Source organism: Eurypyga helias, unplaced genomic scaffold (genome assembly GCF_000690775.1).
Source record: "Eurypyga helias isolate BGI_N326 unplaced genomic scaffold, ASM69077v1 scaffold2471, whole genome shotgun sequence".
Lineage (NCBI taxonomy): Eukaryota > Metazoa > Chordata > Aves > Eurypygiformes > Eurypygidae > Eurypyga > Eurypyga helias.
The window spans coordinates 1-19,675 of NW_010228719.1; the positions used below are offsets into that span (position 1 = coordinate 1).

The window sequence follows — 19,675 nt, forward strand, 5'->3', positions numbered from 1 at the left end:
GGGCCGTGAGGCCTTGCCAGGGGGTTTACTTACAGTTCATCTCTTTTATCACAAGATCTTTGAGTGTTCTCGTGGATCTTTGGCTTAACCGAGACATCTCTAGATCTGGGTGTGGTTTTAAATCTCTTTTTTACCGTTTCGCTGTTTGCCCAGACATGAAATCTTGCATTCTGCCTTCTGTGAGGTTTCTCTCGCAGTATTTATGCAGCAGATCTGGCTGGCTACGTTCATTTTTAACCCGCAGTTTGCTTAGCTTTGTTCGGGGTGGGTGTTCACACTGAAGTGGTACATCTTCCGTTTCCCAGGCTTTTGGTATTTCTACCTGTGAAACTGTATTACGGATTGTGCAAATGGAAATGTTTCCCTCAGCTTCTCCAACTGTCAACAAAGTATTTAAAAAAAAAATAGGGAAAAACCTACCAGATAAATTGTTTTGCCTAAATCAAGGTTGTTCCAGCAGTTGCCTTGCTCCTGTTTTTGCTACAGATGTTCTTTAGTCAAAACTGTTTGAGATCTCATGGTGAAAACTTGGGCCTTTCTAGACGTGATGAAAACAGTTGTAGGGCTGGCTGGCCTCAACCTTCAAAACTACGGTCTGTGGGAGTGTGAATAATTATCTTGCCTCAAAGCAGATAACATTTTGGGTATGTGAAGTTGGTTATTGCTTATAGTAAAAACGATCTAAAATAGGTTAATTCTGATTGCAACATCCATTCAGAAGTAATCTGGGTTTACCCTTACAATGATCTCTACCGACGTTTTGCTTTGTGGTCTCAGTGATCTAAGCATTTCATGTACCAGCACAGATTTGGCACCTATGTTATTATTTTTCTATTTTTGCAGCGTGTCCTCCTTCTTGTTGCTTCAGATGTTGATGCATTATGTGCTTGCAAAATACTCCAAGTAAGTCTTTGTTTGTTATCGCTGTGGGCTACCAGTAAAAGATGAAATGCCCTGGGATCCTTCTAATAGATTTGGGTCTGAGGAAAGGGTAAAGGTTTAATCTGGTTTTGTAATTTACTTTTTCCATGAGTTATGCCAACGAAACTGGGAAGTCATACTCCCAAATTCACATAGATTTGTCATGCAGGAGGTCTTCAAGATGTAGGTTTATATGAAACAGAATTCTAGCATGCTATGGCATGGTAGAAGAGGTGGTTTCCCCTCCCCTTTGCTAACAGCTGTTTGCTTCGTTCCAGGCTTTGTTTCAATGCGACCATGTGCAATATACACTCGTCCCAGTGTCTGGATGGCAAGAACTTGAAACTGCCTTTCTTGAACATAAAGATCAGGTGAAAAAACACTGGAAACTTGTTAAGTTGCAGCTCACCTTATATATAGACATACACTTTTTGTTTGCATTCCCCAACTTAAAATGTCAGCTCTTAAACTAATTATTATTATTGGTCACCTCAAAATAGGGGTTAGATTTTAACGTAAAGGTAACAAACCTTTTTACATCAGCTCAAACTAACCTGCCATAATTCTGATAGGGTCAAGTTAAGTTGGCACACATTTTGAGATAGAAAAGGTGATAGTATTGGATGTCCAACATCCCCAAATTTGGTATTTTGTCTGATAAATGTTTTTTCCTCCTCAGAGACATCAAATGTCAGAAAGTAAATACAAGTTTTGGCAATTATGAGTGCTTTGGAGGTTTCGTAGAGGTGTTTTCTGTCTCTTGTGTTTCCTGCTAATTGAAGTAAAGAGCTTCTATTATTTATTTTGCAGTTCAAATATTTTGTTCTTATTAATTGTGGTGCCAATGTTGACCTTCTGGAGATCTTGCAGCCTGAAGAAGACACTTTTTTTTTCGTATGTGACAGCCACAGACCTATCAATGTAGTGAATGTTTACAATGACACACAGGTAAACACTTTTCTTCCAGAATAAAAATCTTCACGCATTATGGTGTGGGTGATGTAGTGCCTGTCTGTGTTTTGCTGAACTGCCTGCAGTGTTAGCGAGTAGGTCAGGAAACAGCATTAATGGATACGTGCAGTACTAACGTACGTCTTCAGAAAAAAAAGATCTGTTTTCAGTAATAAAATATGTACCGTTAGTAGTGTGATAGTTGTCACTCGTAAGCATCTAATAATCCTGTTGCTATAAGTCAAATGGCTACAGATCAGAGGATAAAGATCCTCCAGAATATAACGTGTATTATTATCACAGCATTTAGCAACACCTGGAATTTGGAGTTTTAAGCACAAATTATTTGACAACATGACTTTAACAAGCATTAAAAAATGGTAATTCTTTCAGTAATGCTGTAACAAAGAAATGTTTTTTACTCTTATGTTGCATAAATATGGTCTTTGTATTAAAAAGCAGTATTTTCATTTTGCCAGGAATTGATCAGAGCCCAAATGAATTCTTAGTTTCTCTTACAAAGTATCTCAGCTATTCTCATTTGTCATTTGAAATGCATTTTAATCACTAAATACGATGATTTATTTAATTTTTTTCCCTTGTTAGATTAAGCTGTTAGTTAAACAAGATGATGATCTCGATGTTCCTGCTTATGATGATATCTTCAGAGATGACGAGGATGAAGAAGAGGACTCAGAGAATGAAAGTGATGGGTCAGAACCTTCAGAGAAACGTAGACGTTTTGAAGAGGTGTGTTTCTGCAACTTTGTTGTGAAAAGAAGGAAGATAAAAGTTATTACATATACTTCACATCATCATAATATTGATATTTGAGTTTAAAAATTAGGATCCATTAGATCACATATTGAAGTGTAAGATTTAAAAATAATCTGCTATGACCAGCAGAGTTCGACATACACAGAATGTGTATTTATCTGCACTGCACAGAAATATTTTCTCCTTACAAAAATACATCTTTTGAACCTGGTTGTGCATAATGCTGTCTTTGTGTAACCCGTGAATTGAACAGCACATCGATGTCTGATGTGCTCTAGCAAAACAACTTCTTTAGGTATGAACTTTTTTATTAATAATTGTTTGAGAAGATAGAAGTTTACAAATATTTTACCAATATGTTTTGTCTGTCCTTATGGTAAACTAACAAAAGTATAATACGATATACAAAAAAATTATATTTGCCGTATGTTACTTGTAATATATTTTGTATTTATACCACATGAGGAAGCAAAGACACAAGGCCAGCAATATCGAGGCAATTAAATGTAAAGTCATTCTCAGATTCAGTATATATGACGTATTATTTTTGTGTTAGCATCGTACATTTTTCCCTACTAATCCATGAAGGGCGCTAACTCAGCGAAAGCAGGTAACAGAATTTCAAAGGAAAATCTACAAATGATACACGCAACAGCTATTCTCAGATCTGTTAAATATTTCACAAAGACCTTTTTGATTTTTTTGTGTTTTCAAGCGGATGCTCTTTATGGAGCTTAAATACACAGCCAGCGCCTCTTTTTCTGAGCTTCATTAATTATCTCGTCTTTGTTTTTCATCTGTTCTTTTTATGTTATTAAATGGTAGGATGCAATGTTGCTAATGTTGAAGATACTGTGTACTGGATCTTTTATTTGTGACGGTGAGCTAAATAAATGCTAGCACAGAAAAAGGCTGTGATTTATAAAAGCGTGTTCCTTGGAAAAATATTTGATAATAATACTTCTCATTAGATGTCATGAATAGAAGTAGTTACTATTTTTAATGAAGACTTTAATTAAATCTTTTTAATGAAGACTTAGTCATTAAAGTATTTGGATAGGTGTAATCTACCAGAGTATTTTTTTCTAGCTTTTTAACGTCCAAATTAACTTACAGGATGTAATAGAGAGAACAATGAAGAGACGACAAAGGCGAGAATGGGAGGCACGAAGGTGTGTTTAACTGTTTCTGTTTTGTATCTCTTTTTTTCTTATTCTTCAATTAAAATCTTGTTGAGAACACAAACCCATGCTGCTTGATTTCCAAGATGCTTTAGTTCTAACTTCATTCAGAAGCTGAAGAGAGATATTAACTATATAAATGAAAACGTTTAAATGGAGGATAGTTGTAAATAGTAATTTATAAATCTGAGTAGCAATAGTTGCGTTGCTACACTTTTAAGTAGCTGTAGTATTTTTGTCTATCACGGGGTGAAATTTGTGCTGCTTCTTCCCTTTTTTACAATCCTGCTCTTGCCAATAGGAATGAGCAGGAACAAATCAAATAAGAAAACAGGACTTGAGGAATAATGATTTAATAACTTTTTACTCTTTACTTTTTGAGGACACTTCAGTAGGGTTTCCACGTTGCTACTAAAATCTAACTGCCTTGCAGCACAATTTCTAGCCCAAGTTTATTTTATTTTAAATTGTTAAACAGAAATTTAAATATTATTTCATAATTCCTGGCGTATATATTTAATTGGATTCAATTACTAGTTCACAACTTAGTCAAATGTGGTTTTGTTTCCCCTTTTTAGACGAGAAATTCTTTTTGATTATGAGCAATATGAATACCATGGGACCTCAGTAAGTATAAATTGTTGTTTGCCATAAAAACAGAAGGCACATTGTAAGCGTAATTGGACAATATCCTTTGTTAAAATTATCTAATACAATGTTATCATTATTTAATAGTACTAGACATCATAATAATGTTTTTGTATATTGTTATTTTTATATTGTTGTATAGAAGATACATCGTATAGGTGTAAGTAGCTTGACTTAGCAGTTTAATGTTTTCTGGTTGTGTATGTGTGATTTACCATTGATGGACTAGATACATTGTAGGAACAGTATTGGTAGACTGGCAAACAACAGCCAAGCGAGCCACAGTGGCTCATGTCATGTTAACAGTTGGGGAAATGTAAACCAGAACTATTAACATTTTTGTTCTTTGATTTCTTTAATGCTGGTATTAAAAAAAATTATGTAACGAAATTTTTGTAGGTCTTGCAAAAGTATCTCTATGCACAAAATACTCTCCCTAAAAGAGTTTAGCGCATAGGGAGCTAGTTTGCCTTTCAAAGTGTCAGGATATTTCAAACTCAGCGCTTGGGACATCAAACTGTTCCTTCTGTCATTGGCCTCTCGTCTGATTATTTTTATGTTTAGTTAAGTGCTGCTTGTACATAAAGCAGGTTTGCAGTGCTGCATAAAATATTTTTCTTTCTACATGGTGTCTTAGAGGGTAAGACGCTGGCAGATTGTCAGACTTGAGTGTGATTTCTAGAGCTTTAGTAATATGCTAGTACTTGGAAAATTTACCTGTGTCCTATTTGTTTAACGAAGTGACAAGTTTTGTGTTCATTTATCCTCTCTTTCTGCTTTTCCCTCACATAGTCTGCGATGGTGATGTTCGATTTGGCATGGATAATGTCTAAAGACTTGAATGACATGTTGTGGTATGTTTCCATTTTCATTTTTTGTAGAGGCTAGAAGTTTAATCCCAGAGTAAAGAGAGGCGAGATTTCCCAGAACTCTTTGATTTCAGTACGAGGTCCCAGTTATTTCATGAGTGGCTGTGTGTCTTGGAGGACACAGCTGTGTAAATTAATTACAAGCAACCAATAGTGTTTGGAGTGAGATGGTACTGTATGTGTACGTCTGCTAAAGAGGGAATAACTGTGCATAGCTCTGTTATTAACTTCTGTGCACAGCTGGTGGACAGTGTTCCTGCCTTGTTCCATTACATATACTGAGAGGGTTAGACATAATACACTGTACTGGAGTATCTTTAAACTTTCTTTCCTTTTCTTTTTCCCCCCAATTTTAGGTGGGCTATTGTTGGCCTGACAGATCAATGGGTCCAAGACAAAATCACTCAGTAAGAAAGAATTTTAAAAAAATTATTTTTTTTTTTTAGTATTATTTATCTTTCTTTTAAATGTTTTTTAGGAGTAACTAATAGCAATTAATAGAGACCAGGAAACATGGAAATTAATACAATACAAGATAATTAATAAACAGTGACATTAAATATCTTAATGACTGAATGTGATCTGATGCCTTCCAAAAATGGGAATATGCATCAGGGGAACAATTTCTACTGTATTTTCCTTTTCTACTCTTTAGAATCGTTAAACTAACTTCCTTTTTCACAAAATTATAAAACAATCACTTCTGAACTGGATAGAAATGGTGTTTAATAGCAGTTTATGTAAATATGACATTGATACAGTTTTATTAAAAGTTCTAGTAGTCCATGTGTAGGCTGTAATTCTGGTGTTCTATTGTTACGAATACAGTGACATTTTTAAGGCTATAAATGTAATAAATAACTAATTTTATTGGTTGGTCTCTCCGTATCGGTTTTATTTTAGCTTTAATTGCTGGGTGTATGGCTAAATATTAAAAGAGCGTTATTTAACAAGTTGGTTTGGGTCTTTTTAAAAATATATCTGCAGTTTCCATGCTGCTGACGGGCCAATGTGTAATATTTAGGAAGCATTTTTGTTTTCTCATAATCAAGTAAAAAAAACCACCCAGGAAGAAAGTGAAGTAACAGATTTGATTTTGTTTAAGGATGAAGTATGTGACTGATATTGGAATCCTACAGCGTCACGTGTCTCGCCACAACCATCGCAACGAGGATGAGGAAAACTCTCTCTCAATTGACTGCATGCGAATCGCATTTGAATATGAGTATCCTTGCCTGAGGTCTGGGGAAACTGAGCCCGGCCCACTCGGTGAACCCCAACTGAGTTTTTATCTGGGGAGGGCGAAACCCCAGCACCATTTTTGCTGCTGAAAATGGAATTTTGAATTAAACATTAATCCCTCTTTCAATAGCTCGTGCAGCTTCAGTCCAGCTTAACTTTTCAGAATTCAAGTTCATTTCAGAATTCAGGTTTCAGAACACAAGTCAATGTTGCTTGTCTTGTGTTAGGTGCTCCTGCAGCTTCTGTTTCTTATGGAGTACAGAGATGCAGTATATAAGGGCAACTGTAGAGTTACTCACCAGCTGTGGGGCTTTGTTACGCTTCGTAACTTGAAATGATATACGTATTTGTAGTTATTTTCCATTAATTCCTGTTCAGTCTGCGCCTGGCACTTTATCAGCACTGGTCTCTATATGAAAGTCTCTGTAACACTTCATACACCTCTGCAAGCCTTAAGCTTTGGTCTGTACAAGGGCAGAAGAGGCTCCTGGATTTTTTGGCTGACATGGGGTGAGTTACAAAAATCTGAGTTTTGATTAAAGGATAATTTTTTTCAATGAATTATGGGAAAGTATCAATCATATAGCTTGCGAGTACTCAACTAGTTAGTTTTTAAATATGATTGTGGGGCTCTGAGTAGGCTGCGGTGTCTCCGAGTTACGCGACTTGTGTCTTGGTATGCGAGGAATACTTCAGCTGTATGCCCTTATGGAACAGTAGGGTAAGAAGTGACCTACACTTTCTCACCTCTGCTCTTCAGTGACTAAAGAAAAAGAACACAAACAAGCTTAGTCAGACTCAATGTGCTGCCTAAATTAATATTAAGAAAGCTTTAGGAAAGGAAGGCAAAATATTTGTTTCTTCTGCCATTCCTATGATTTTTTTTTTTCCTTTGTTTTTTTAGTTTGCCCTTGAAGCAAGTGAAACAGAAGTTTAATTCCATGGACATGTCTTTGAAAGAAAATCTTCGGGAAATGATTGAAGAATCTGCAAACAAGTTTGGGTAAATAGATTTAAATGCAAATACTTCATTTGAAAATACTTTTCAATTAAGTTCATATACTTTTGTATGAAGAGGATGTAACGTCTTGTTTTTTAAAAATAATGGGTTTAGGCCAACAAAGTAATATTAGGCTCGTGGCAAATGTTGGTATGATTTGTCTTCATGTTCTTAACATTAGCTAGCATACTGAGGAGATGGCTGGTCAGTGTTGACAATAATGCTGATAATGTTAATAATCTTTACTGATTTCATGTCATTTTGCAGAATGAAGGATTTGAGAGTTCAGACCTTCAGTATTCACTTTGGTTTTAAGAACAAGTTCTCAGCAAGTGACATAGTTTATGCAACAGCTTCTCTCATGGAAAATATAGAGAAAGAAGGCCCTGAAACAACTAATTTCATTAAAGCTTTAGACAGTCTCTCCAGGTACTGAAAATATGTCTCTTCATTTTTTTTTTACAATTTTCTTTAGGGAACATGGGTTATGTATCTGAAAGATGCATTGTTGGTTCATAAGCCATTGAAAAATCAAAATACTCCTGTGAGTAGTGTATAGAGAAATGTCACTTTTGTGTGAAAAGCTTTATTTTTATATGAAATTTTTTTTAAATTATTCTTTCTCTTGCAGGGGTAACCTGGACAAACTGCACCAAGGGCTGGACCTAGCCAAAAAGCAGTTACGTGCCATTCAGCAGACAGTAGCCAGCTGTATTTGCACCAACCTTGTCATTTCTCAGGGGCCTTTTCTCTATTGCTCTCTCATGGAGGTCAGAATTTTCGGTTTTGGCAGTCTCATTTGACTGTCATATTTGTCTGGCTCATAGTTGAATAACACCGTTTTTCTAAGAGCTTGACTCGGTGTCAGAAAGACCCTTTTTGTGTATACCGTGCGGCTCTCTGGTGGGTCGATACTGACACCTGCTCTGAACTTCCTAAAGGAAGAATCAGCCTTCTCAAAGGGGGTGGGGGGGCGGCGCTTCATATCAAAATTAAGTGGGTGAAATCAAACTCCTGTATTTTAACAGTTCTTGTTAGTTTTCTTGGAGATGCACAAAACTTTCAGACTTGTCACTAGATATGAAAATCAAAAAAGTAGAAGAATCATCTTGGATTGTAATTGAAATAATTCTTCTTTCCCTGGGGCACACCAGACGTGAAACTGTTCTCCAAACCAGTGTCTCTGTGCCTGCTTAGTAAATACTTACTCAAATCATTTGTTTGCTCTGTAAGTAAATCAGAATCTTTTGACTAACTAACTTCTAGCCTGTGTAGTAGCCATTGTTCTGTTGGATACATGCAGTTGATTATTAAAAGCATATGAAAATCTTAAGAATGTTTTTCTGCTAATTGGTTGGATAATTGTAGCACATCTGTGAATGCAGCTCTAAGACAGGCATCAGCCTGGGAGACTTAGTGGCATTGGAAAGAGTTTTCAGTGCAAAGATACTTACAATCTAAAATCTTTGTCTGATTTTGTAAGTTTTGAGGGGGTTTATCACTGAAGATGTACTTTGAAAAGTTAATTTGACCAAAAAAAAAAGCAGTGATATTGCAGGACTGGTAATTGTTATCTGAAGATTTCTAAGTAAAATCCTCTGATCTTTACAACTAATGTAACTGACACCAAATTGCATTTATCTTTTGAATAATTAGTTACCCAATTCAGATAAAAATGAGGTTTTAAGATTGAGAACTGCCTTCACAGTGAACGCTTCCTAATTTGTAAACTAAATTTGTGGTGGTCCATCCTTGTCAGATTGCATCTGTCTGTCCTCATTTTGAAAGTTAGAGATGATGAATGACCAGTCTGCCACTAGGAGCAGGACAGCATTTTTAAAACTCACTGCAAAACATTTACCTTAAGAACAGAACACTTTAAACTTCTGCTTCATTTACTTAAGTGTCTAAAGATGTTAAAATCTTCATAATTATTTTTGGATTAAATTAAATTACAGGGTTTGGTAAAGTTATATTTTACTGATGGAAAACCGTATGACAGGGTCAAATAATTTCTAGCAAAGACTATGTTTGTCAATATTTTATCTGTTGTATTTCAGTACAAAGATTACTGATGCAAAAAAAATGAAGCCCATGCAAAGTTTTTTCTTCAGATATCTATACCTGCAGTTCTTGTATTGCTTTGTTTTTTAAGAGCTTTTTTCTTCGCTGTAACTCGTATCTTGTCTGTCGTGCCATTTCTGCGTTAAAATGAAATGCAAGATCAGTGAAGAAATGCAATTTCTGTTGGTCCCTTAGGTGACACTGTAAGAACAAAGGGGGTTATGAGATTACGTAAAGAAAACACCTCCTGTTGAACTGCTTTATAGCTGTAGCCTGAGATGAGTGTTTGTAACACCAGCTCACAGGAAGAGCTGAAACAAAATTGTTTCTTGAGCTTTGTCTAACAAAGAGGCTTCCTGACTTCCAGACGAAAAACAAGCGTTGTAAACTGCTGCCGCTGATAATGGCTGCACCAATGGACGTTGAGCAGGGCACTGTGATCATGGTGGGGATTCCTCCGGAGACGGAAAGCTCTGACAAGAAGAAGTAAGCATGTTGTTTAAAAGTTCTTGCTAAAGGTTATCTGTAGACTTTTGCTGTCTCTGAAGAGAACCTTTTCTGTAATGCTCACTTGTATTTCTGTTCATCTTCTAGCTTTTTTGGAAGAGCATTTGAGAAAGCTGCAGACAGTACCAGCTCTAGGACCTTACACAACCATTTTGACATGTCAAGTGAGTAATGCTGCTGCCTGTTCCGTTCACCGAACAGCCCTTCAGGGGTCAGTGTTCACGCAGCCTCCGGGAACCTTAATGCCTGGGGATGGTACACTGGTTGGTGTAGGTCTTAGAGGGTCTGTATGGGATACACTCTTCCCCAGTCTAGTGTAATCACAAGCTACATTCTTTGTCAGTCTTCTCCTAAGTGCTGTCTTGTGCAGAAATGTTAAAACTTCCAACCAATCCTTTTGAGACCATCTACGTTTGCACGGAGCGACGATTGCCGTATGTGCGCTTCTGTTTAAAATCTCTGAGATTATCTGTGAGGGTTTGTATATTTAGCAGCCAAACCAAGTACGGTATGGATGTTACGAGATGCATTCGCTAGTGTCAGTTTGAAAAATGAGGTACTTGTGCAACGAGATTTGCCTATCTTTGTGCCTGCTTGCAAGAGAGGCAGCTTTTAAGAATACATACTTAGGTATGCGTGTTGCACATACAAAGAAACGTTCCTAGATTTAAAAAGTGGCAGCTGTATCATGTAGTGAGTACCTAGAAATCAGAGTTTGTGAAAATAAGAGCAAAATAATCTGTGCTTTGCACTGCGTCCAAATAAACCGTTTCTCTTTTTCCTTCTTAAAATTGGTTAAGAATATACATAGGTATACTTGGAATTAATATTCTTCAAGTGTGACACCTAGTATATCTTTCAGTTATTTTTTAATATTTTTATATTTTCAGCATCTTTTAATAAAATATTTTATATTTCAGTCATTGAATTGAAAACAGAAGACCGGAGCAAATTTCTGGATGCACTCATTTCTCTCCTATCCTAATGGTAAGACAATATAAGGAGGACTTATTAAAAAATTAATTACAAATCAAGTTAGTAACCAGATGACAGTCTTATATTATCTGCAGAATGTTCTAAGAAAATGTGGCAGCATCTAGTGAAAATACAAAATTGAAGAGTTTCTTACAAAGACAGTTTTCCTTCTGTGGAGGAGGTAGACAATGGACAAGCGGAATATTCTTTTTTTCTCCTTAGGAGATTTATTTAAGTTCCGTCATAAGCTCCTCCATTGCTCTTAACTTTTTGTGGCTTTTTAACTTTGGCTGGAAAAGGAGCAGCTGTTGGTGTTGTGAAAGAAATGGAGATACCAGCTAATTGTGGTTGATACTCTCTTACTGACTTTCAATTATGACAGTTTGTCTGAGCTCGGGGTGGAATCTTGGCCGTAACAGTGCCGTCCGTGGCTTTGACATTAACATAGAACTTGCATTCTTTCATGGTGTTAAATTGTAGCCTATGTTAATGTGTAGTTTTTATCTGGAATAAAGATGGGGCTATAAGCCTTCGTTTGTAGTTGTTACTATGAGCTTCAGCCTAGTGCAACGTTTGTTTTAAAGCTACTTTAGGGCAAGACAGATTTTACTGTAGATGTGATGAGGCTGTCAGGTTGCTGCAATTGTCATTCACTGCTTTCCAGTGATGAACTAGTGTTGGTCTGTGTGTGTGCTTGTTCAGTGGTGATGGGTGGGGATAGCTTGCTTTCTCCCAGAGAAGCCAAACTCTAAATTGTCTTGTAAAGTCTGTTCAGACAACCTGTAAGGCTGTTTTTGAAAGCAGATAAAGTACCTCATGGCTTTTCCATGCCTTGATAAAGATTTGGTCTTTAGTACTACCATATGAAGTAATCTCACAGCTTATGGTGTATGTACACAAAAGCAAAGGAGTAAGGTGAAGCCTTTAACAACAGTCTGTGGACATCGACAGTCCTAGCCAGAGGACAATATGACTTACCTTTTTTCAGTGGGTATCACAGCTACAATCTCGCCTTTCTTCGGTTCACTCCGAAGTTGGAAACTGGGTCAATAGCTGCAGTTGTTTGTTAGACACCTTCCAAGACTTCTACAGCTGTTGGTTTGTTTCTTGACGCTCTGACTACTGATTGTTTCGGTTTGTCTTCTGCCCTTGTTACACAGTGGTGCTTTTTGGCTCCTTGTGCTGGAAACTGAGGATCAGATGCTCGGAAATTTTCAGATGTTCCAAAGTTCATGGTGCTGCAATTGTGATGCGTCGCTTTATCTTATATGTACCGGTACAGGCCTGGACTGTTTTTATGCCCCTTGGGAGGTGAAAAGGATTTTAACATTAGCAACAGATACTGAACATTGCTGCGTTGTAATTTGCCCCTTACTCATAATGGCAAACAGTGTTAACTAGGAGTATTTGACAACTGGACTTCTATTTGTCAAACCTGCTTTTGTTAGTAGACGTGCTCCTGTGATGTTTAGTTGTTGGCCAATAACAAAAAAGTAGATTTTTGAAGAAGTTCCGTGTTATATTGCCATTATATTACCATTCAAATGTTCTTTTAAAATTGTCTTGAATTATTTTATTTCTTTTCTAAGAAACTTTTTGAAACTCTCCTTGCATTTCTAGAATGTTGAAACTGGTTTTTAGTACTATCAGGTTGAGGTCTTGTACTTTCATTGAAATAAATGTTTTGTGAGACAAGTTTTAAGATTTGAGGGCTTTTAAAATCCAAGTACTGAGTAACTGCCAAACACCAAATGAAAAATCTGGGGAATTGTCGTGTCAACAAAGCATTTTTAGTGGTACTGTATTGTCAGTTGTAGCTTGCTTTGGGAGTAATTTTCCTGGAAAGAGTCTAAAATACTATGTTAATTGTGTGTAAACCGTAGCATTATAAATATTGACAAACTAGCTCGATCCTTTTCCATAACAGATTTCATTTCATTTTGGTCATATGAAATGGTATTACTTGTTTACTTAGCCTGCTGGGCACTGGGTGGGTATGTATAGGTGTATGTCTGGAATTCTTTTTTCTTCTCGCAAGGTTTGCTTGAGTTCTGTGTGACTTCAGTGTTTTCATGTGTTATAATGAATATGTAACGGTAACGTATCATTGCATTGTACCCTGTACAGATTTTTAATACAGGTTAATTTAATGTTAATGTTATTTAACTGTAGCCAACAGAAAGCTAATTAAACTATATATTTTTATTCAAACAAAAGTGATTGTTTTGTTTTATAAATGTTTGTATCTTATCTGAGTAAAATCCTTGTGCCAAGCTGCGATGGCCAAAAGTTGTGCTTACTGAGATAAGACATAATGCCACCTTTTGGGTTTACATGTTTAGTAGGTAGTATTGGCAGTAAATAATATCCCTCCTTACCAGCGTACTTTGGGTTTTGCCTGTACACAGCATACTGTAATTTTATTACATTTCTGAGGTAGATGACTGTGCTTTAAGTCTCTGGAAATGGAAACACTTAAGTTTTTGTTGTTTTGTGAACACTGATACCGGAGCCAAGCCGTGATTACAATGTGTAAGAGCTAGGAGTCTATGTGACGCTTAAGTGCACTTCTAGATACTCTCACTTTATCTTTCAGTTGCAAACTGCTGAGTGAGTTGCAAACCGCTGCCGTTTCCACAGCACCAAATGACTGTAACTTCAGTTCAGCCCGTCTGTATATTTAGAGCTTTCATGCTTCTAGCTGTAAATACCATGGGTGTGTGTAGCAGTAAATACAGTACGTACTGCAGTGTGTGAGACCACCTTCGTGTGCACAGAATGAGTAACGTGTGCCGGGCAGAACTGAATGGCTGCTTGCACAGTCTGCTCGCTCAGTAAATGCATAAAAGATCTTGCACATCTTGGATCGTTGGCTCATGGTTCAGTGGCCATCTACCAGGAAATCCTAAATTCTCTGTTGTCTCCCTGTACAAAACCTTTACACGGGAAAACAGAAATGTTGTGAGGAAGGCATCAGAGAGCATGGGCGTGTAACACCTCAGTTTAATCACCATCTCTGTCTTTAGTTACATTTAGGGCTATGTTTTCAATACATGGAAGAGTTTTGATGGGTACCGTAGCAAGCTATTACCCCTATCTTGGGTTTTGGTTTTGCTGTTTTTTTTCCCTCCGCCCCCTCCTTAGAAGCTCTGTGAACCCCTTCATCTCACCTCATCAGTTTTATCACTGTTGTATCCCTCATCCCTCTCCTGGAACGTGACGTATTTATTCCATTCACCTTTCAGGGCATGTTTGGGTTTTACTGCTACCACCCTGTCCTGCTGCTGTGGTAAATACAGATCCTGCTTTGCAAAGAAGGAAGGTGGAGGGGGGAGTGTTTGTTGTAGCAGGTGACTGTCACGTCTTAAAATGGACAGACTTTTCAGGCACATGCCCCTTTCAGCTTCAGCCTATCGTGTCGTGCTGGGAGGATGAGAAACAGGAGCTGGTTTTTCTGCTGGGATGTGTTGGCAATGGCTTTACTGGCAGGTTCTGTGACCTCCAAACAGGTGGGTAAGCTTGAAGCTGTGGATCTACTCATGGAGTACAAGCTTCCCTTCTCCTTCCTTTATTGCTTTTTGTTTTCTGGTGTTTTTTAAGGTGCTAGTTTTCCCAAGATCCACTGGAGGTTCCAATAATACTTTTGCAAATTTTAGAACTGATCAGCTGTTGAACTAATCCCAAGGATCAAATGTGGCCCAAAATCAGTCAGAATGCTGAATATTATGCAAAAAAGTAAGTTATTAAATCTGTATGGAAAGCTGAAGAAGTCTCTGCCAACAGATAAACCCTGCACATCACCATTTTACAGTGTGGGAAAAAGGCACTCCTTACGGAGTTTATTCTACGCTGTAGATTTGGTAGATAAGTATGTTTGTATTACTTGGAGAATCACTGTACAGGAAGATTAAAGTGTGGAGTCCCCGGTGTGTGGCTATAAAAGTAGCTCAGTTCAGGAGCAGTAAATTGGTGGGTTGAATGGTTTATTGAAACTTTTGCATAGTTAAAAGTGTTGCTTCTTACAGTGAAGTGTTGGACAGAGACCCCCATGCCAAGAACTCTTGACATCTCTTCAGGAAGAGATTAATATGCTTTTGATTTATTTGTCCCAACAGAAAATGTAGCTCTTAACGAGTCATTTTAAAATAAATAGAGCACTCAGAAATCGGCTTACTTTCTTAGATGTATGGTGACATTCCACCTAGCCACGTCTGAATGCAAATAGAAACGTTCCCTAAGGATTATATCTGAGCTGCAGGAACTCCTTTTCTTCCACTGTGTTTGCATGCTGGAATTGTAGCCTCATAATCAGCTCTTTAAATTATTTCTGCTGCTGCTAATCTGTTTTAGTGAACAGTAAAAGTATAAATCAAATCCTTTAAAATGTTTTCGTTTTTTAAATAAAATAATGAAAATCCTTAAATACCAAAGTACTGAAGTAGCTGAACGAGCTGACTAAATTCTACCATTCCTGCAGAGTGATTCATGGCTGTTTTCTTTCTGGGGTGATAAATTTAGACATAATTGAAATTGCACAATAAGGACCTCATTTGATTGGAATTAAAGGGAATCCCTTTCCCCAGAAGAATCTCAGTGACTTAATAGACTTGTACTTACCCACTCTGCAACCTTGGTGTCGGTGAGACTTCATTCTTACTGCCTGTACTGTTTAAGAAAAAACTGAAGTACTGCAACTGGTGTGAAGGAGCTGCTGGGTCTACACCGCCGTCAGCATGGTAAGAGTAGCCATGGAGGGAGACCAGCGGGCCGTTTCATCAGTCTCCTGACCTCTGTAAGGTCACAAGCAGGTGCGAGGGAAGAGTACCGAAACAAAGCAGTTGCATATGATGCTTCCTTCCAGATACAAACACACGTACTCTCCCAGCCCTCGTACGCAAGGACATCCTGAACCTGGTGTGGATTCTGTGTATTGGGTAACTGTCAGTAGTTATCTGTGAACCTGGGTACTTCCTCCTGAATCCTTCCAAAAGTCTAGCCTGGGCAATATTCTGCAGTGAGTCGATCTGCAGCCCAGCTAGATATTGTATGAAAAACTACAACGCTCTAGGGGTTTTTTTTCAACTTGCCAATTGCTAACTCACTCGCTGCTTTGTAGTCCCTACCCTTCTGTGTACTCATCATTTTGTAAACCCGTATTACAGTCCTCACAGTCACCTCCTGCCCGTCTGAAGACTCACTTTCCCTTTTAGAGGAGCTCTTCTGTGTCGTGGTTGCTGTTGTAGCTCTTCTCTAAATCATTTTCAGACAGGGGAGAACAAAAACTACATACAACATTCAAGGTGTGGGTGCACAAGCCTGTGGGTCAGTATAACCGTGTTGTCTGTTCTCTGTCCCTCTGGTGAATAATTCGTAACACTCGCTTTGCCCCTCTGACAGCTGCTGTGCGGAGATCTGGTGAGTTAATCGATCTAGCTGGTGTAACACCAGCGTCGCCCTCGTGACGGGCAGTGGTCCCGATTACCGTTGGTTTTTTGCCATATGCATCGCTTTACGCTCATCAGTGCGTAAAGTCATTTACTGGTTGTTACGTTTCCAAGTCAAAGCAAGAGCACAATTAGTTTGCTGCACTAAAAAAATGGTACTAAGGAAAAATATAAGAGAAAAAACAAAAATCCAGGGTTTCCATCACTGAATGATGAGTAAATGGATGGAAGGAGTACATTCTGATAATTTGGTGATAGCGGATGGCAAAAACAGTGAAGGAACTTAATTGTAAAATAAAAATTAATAAACTCTTTCAAAGTTTAGAACTGAGGTTTTTTTGGGAAAATTGTTTATATTTTCTCTGTTCTTTTTAATGTAAGTAAAAGCCTCTACACTGACTTCTAAGCCTATTTGTTTGTGAATATTCACTATTTTTATTTGCTGCTATAAAACCTGTTACTTATTAAAGAACAGAAAATTTCCTGGGTTGAAAATGTGGAGATAGTAGGGTTTTTTGCCTTGACCTAGAGGAGTATGTATGCCTATCCTCAAACTGCCTCTTATGCTTTGGTATTTAGATGAAAACATGGTTGATACCACAACGATATGGTCTCCAGTTCGTGAGCCATATCAAATCTAGCTACAAGTGTTCACTATTTCTTTCCACGACTCGCCCTGACCACTCTCTCAGAGTAGTGCTTTTATGGCAGAAGCAGTAAATCAGAGATATTTCAGAACCTGATGTTTTATCTGCTCTATCATCAATTTGAATTTATGATAGTATCTAGCAGTCATCACTCTCAAACCTGACAGGTTCTGGGAGAGGCACTGCGGTCTCAAAATTCTGCATGGCTTATGGGAGAGCTGTCCTTTGTTTAGTAAAATCCAGTGTATTCTAAAGAGAGCGTAGAGAACTCACTTCCTGACAAGTGAAATTCAACGGGACCAGAACCTGTAGGCTTAGAAGTCTTGGGAACCATAAGAGAGATGCTAGAAAGCTGGAGTTTGTACATTGCGTTCTGTAGTTTTGGAAGTGGAGTAATATAAAGCATAATCTAATCTTTTTCTGAAATTTTCCAATCAAAAATGTTATTACAAAGGTGTATATTTTTCCTTCTACAGTCATGAGGTTTCCTATGGAAAGAAGTAAATAAATGGGGGGTGGAGAGGAAAGTACCTTAGCATTGTCATGGTTAGATTCTGTGATCTCAGTGTCTTCAAGTTATTTCTCCCTTTGTGGTCCAAGAGGTTTCAAGGCATCTTTCATGCTTCAGTTTCACTTTTTCCTGTCCCATTTTCAGGGCAGCATTTCCAGTCCTCAGTTCTCTGTGAACACAAGAGAGAAAAGATGTTACTTCTTTCTAGGAGAGATCTTTCCAATCACTAGTCTGGAGTACCCCAGCTTTAAGGTTTGAAAAAAAGAAGTTATAAAATCAGCCTCTTTTGTACAGGAGTTCTTTCAAGGTGGTTTTGTTGAGTTGAATTGGCCACTCGGGGTATGTGGGTTTGCAAAGAGGGAAGTAGTACAGAACAGTATTAAAAGGGGAGTAATCAATAGGATATCAAAACTGAGGAAGAACCAAAACGTAAAACATTCAGGACTGTTCTCGGGACAGTAAAGATCATCATTTGATCATACTGATTTTATGTGTACGTCTGTCAGTCACAATGGCTTTTATTCCCTCTTAGAAGGAATATTCTTGCAAACATTCCTCTGGCCGTTACTTTGTCACTAAGTCTGGCTTGTCAGAGGGAAAGCACGCAGTGAAATGTTTGTTTCTTTAAATGGAAAAATTGAAGTCCCTCTTGGCTCTTGTGCACCATTGTTGGCTTCAAGGTGGCACTGAAAGTTCCCTTTGGACCAGATTCAAGGACTAAGGAAAAAATGATGCCCAGGGTGGAGCTCTAAAGTACAGTGCCACTTTTTATGCACAAGCACTTGGGTTATAAACACTTTCTTAGCAGGAAATATTACAAAACATTCTCTTGGGAAAGAAAACCATGTGAGCTTTTATTTCAGACTGGACTTCAAGAATTTGAGTTTTGAGACTCTCTACCCGCTACTGCAGCGCGTACCTGGGCGATATATGAAGACCTCTCAATAGTGAGAGAACGCTAATGAGATGTCTAGTTATTTGATCTCACAAACGAACATTCAGCAGAGTCGCTGCTGCATGCATCTCACTCTCCATCAGATGACGGCTGGCTCAGAAGACATCCTTCAACCCGAATTAAAAGCAAGCTCTCTGTAGAGGGCTCGATATAGGAATTTGTGGGCAAACCTAGTCGTACCTCATGAACTGAACAAAGGTAACGCGTATACACAAGCCGTAGCACAACATAGCTCCTTCCATTGCTGGATCCAGCTTTATTTTATGAAGAGGTCTGGGGCCTTTTGTATTCCCCTCTCCAACAACATTCCCTGAAGTCTTTGCCGATTGCCACTTAAGAACTGTAGATGATTCCTCTGGGTACTTCTTGATGTTGTCTGGATTACATGTGGTAGAGAAGTCCCGTGAGGTTCCTAGTCCTTTGTTTTCCTGTCAAAACCAGTTTTAATTGAGGTGATAGCTGCCTGACCCTTGCAGAAAGGTAATGCTTCCTTACAAAAAGCGGTGCTGTGTTTTTAACTGGATAAAGCACTTGGAGTCACCTCTACTTGTTAGTATAGCTCATCCATTTTTTCAGTCCCTGTGGTGTTGGTGTCTCTTTCCCCTGTTTGGCTCGCTGGAATTTACCTTAATTTAATCATTCATTTGCAGCATGTCGGTGGAAAATCGGAGGCACCTGCCACTGAACTGGAAAGAATTCACAGGGACATTCAGCTCTTGTTATGTTTTTATTTGCTGAAGAAAGTTACCAAGGGGCTCCTGCAATAAGTATGCCATTAATAATTATCTCCTCTCTGGTCTGAAAGTCTAGCAGGATCAGTAGCCTATAAGGAATGGGCATGGAAAATGTTTTTTTCTTTAAACACTGTTGTGATCACCATAGTAATTCAGGACTCGCATAACAGGACTTTAAAGAAGCAAAGATCTTGCTCTAGTAATTTCTTTAAGAGACCTCATCTGTGTTTTTAAAACACCATCTAAATA

At 38.0% G+C, this 19,675-nt stretch overlaps 1 protein-coding gene across 1 annotated transcript; it reads left to right on the forward strand.

The window, feature by feature from the left end:
- Window positions 1-843: 843 nt before the first annotated feature.
- On the forward strand, window positions 844-12,426 carry CDC45 (cell division cycle 45; the record flags this gene model as incomplete). The annotated part of the gene is made up of 18 exons (XM_010160037.1): window positions 844-903; window positions 1,200-1,292; window positions 1,732-1,869; window positions 2,479-2,622; window positions 3,766-3,821; window positions 4,409-4,457; window positions 5,271-5,332; window positions 5,704-5,754; window positions 6,453-6,572; window positions 6,968-7,099; window positions 7,494-7,592; window positions 7,857-8,018; window positions 8,221-8,358; window positions 8,733-8,817; window positions 10,021-10,139; window positions 10,248-10,324; window positions 11,081-11,147; window positions 12,296-12,426. Coding segments are annotated over 17 exons (1,650 nt in total), but the record flags the coding sequence as incomplete, so codon positions are not given.
- Between the last annotated feature and the right edge of the window lie 7,249 nt (window positions 12,427-19,675).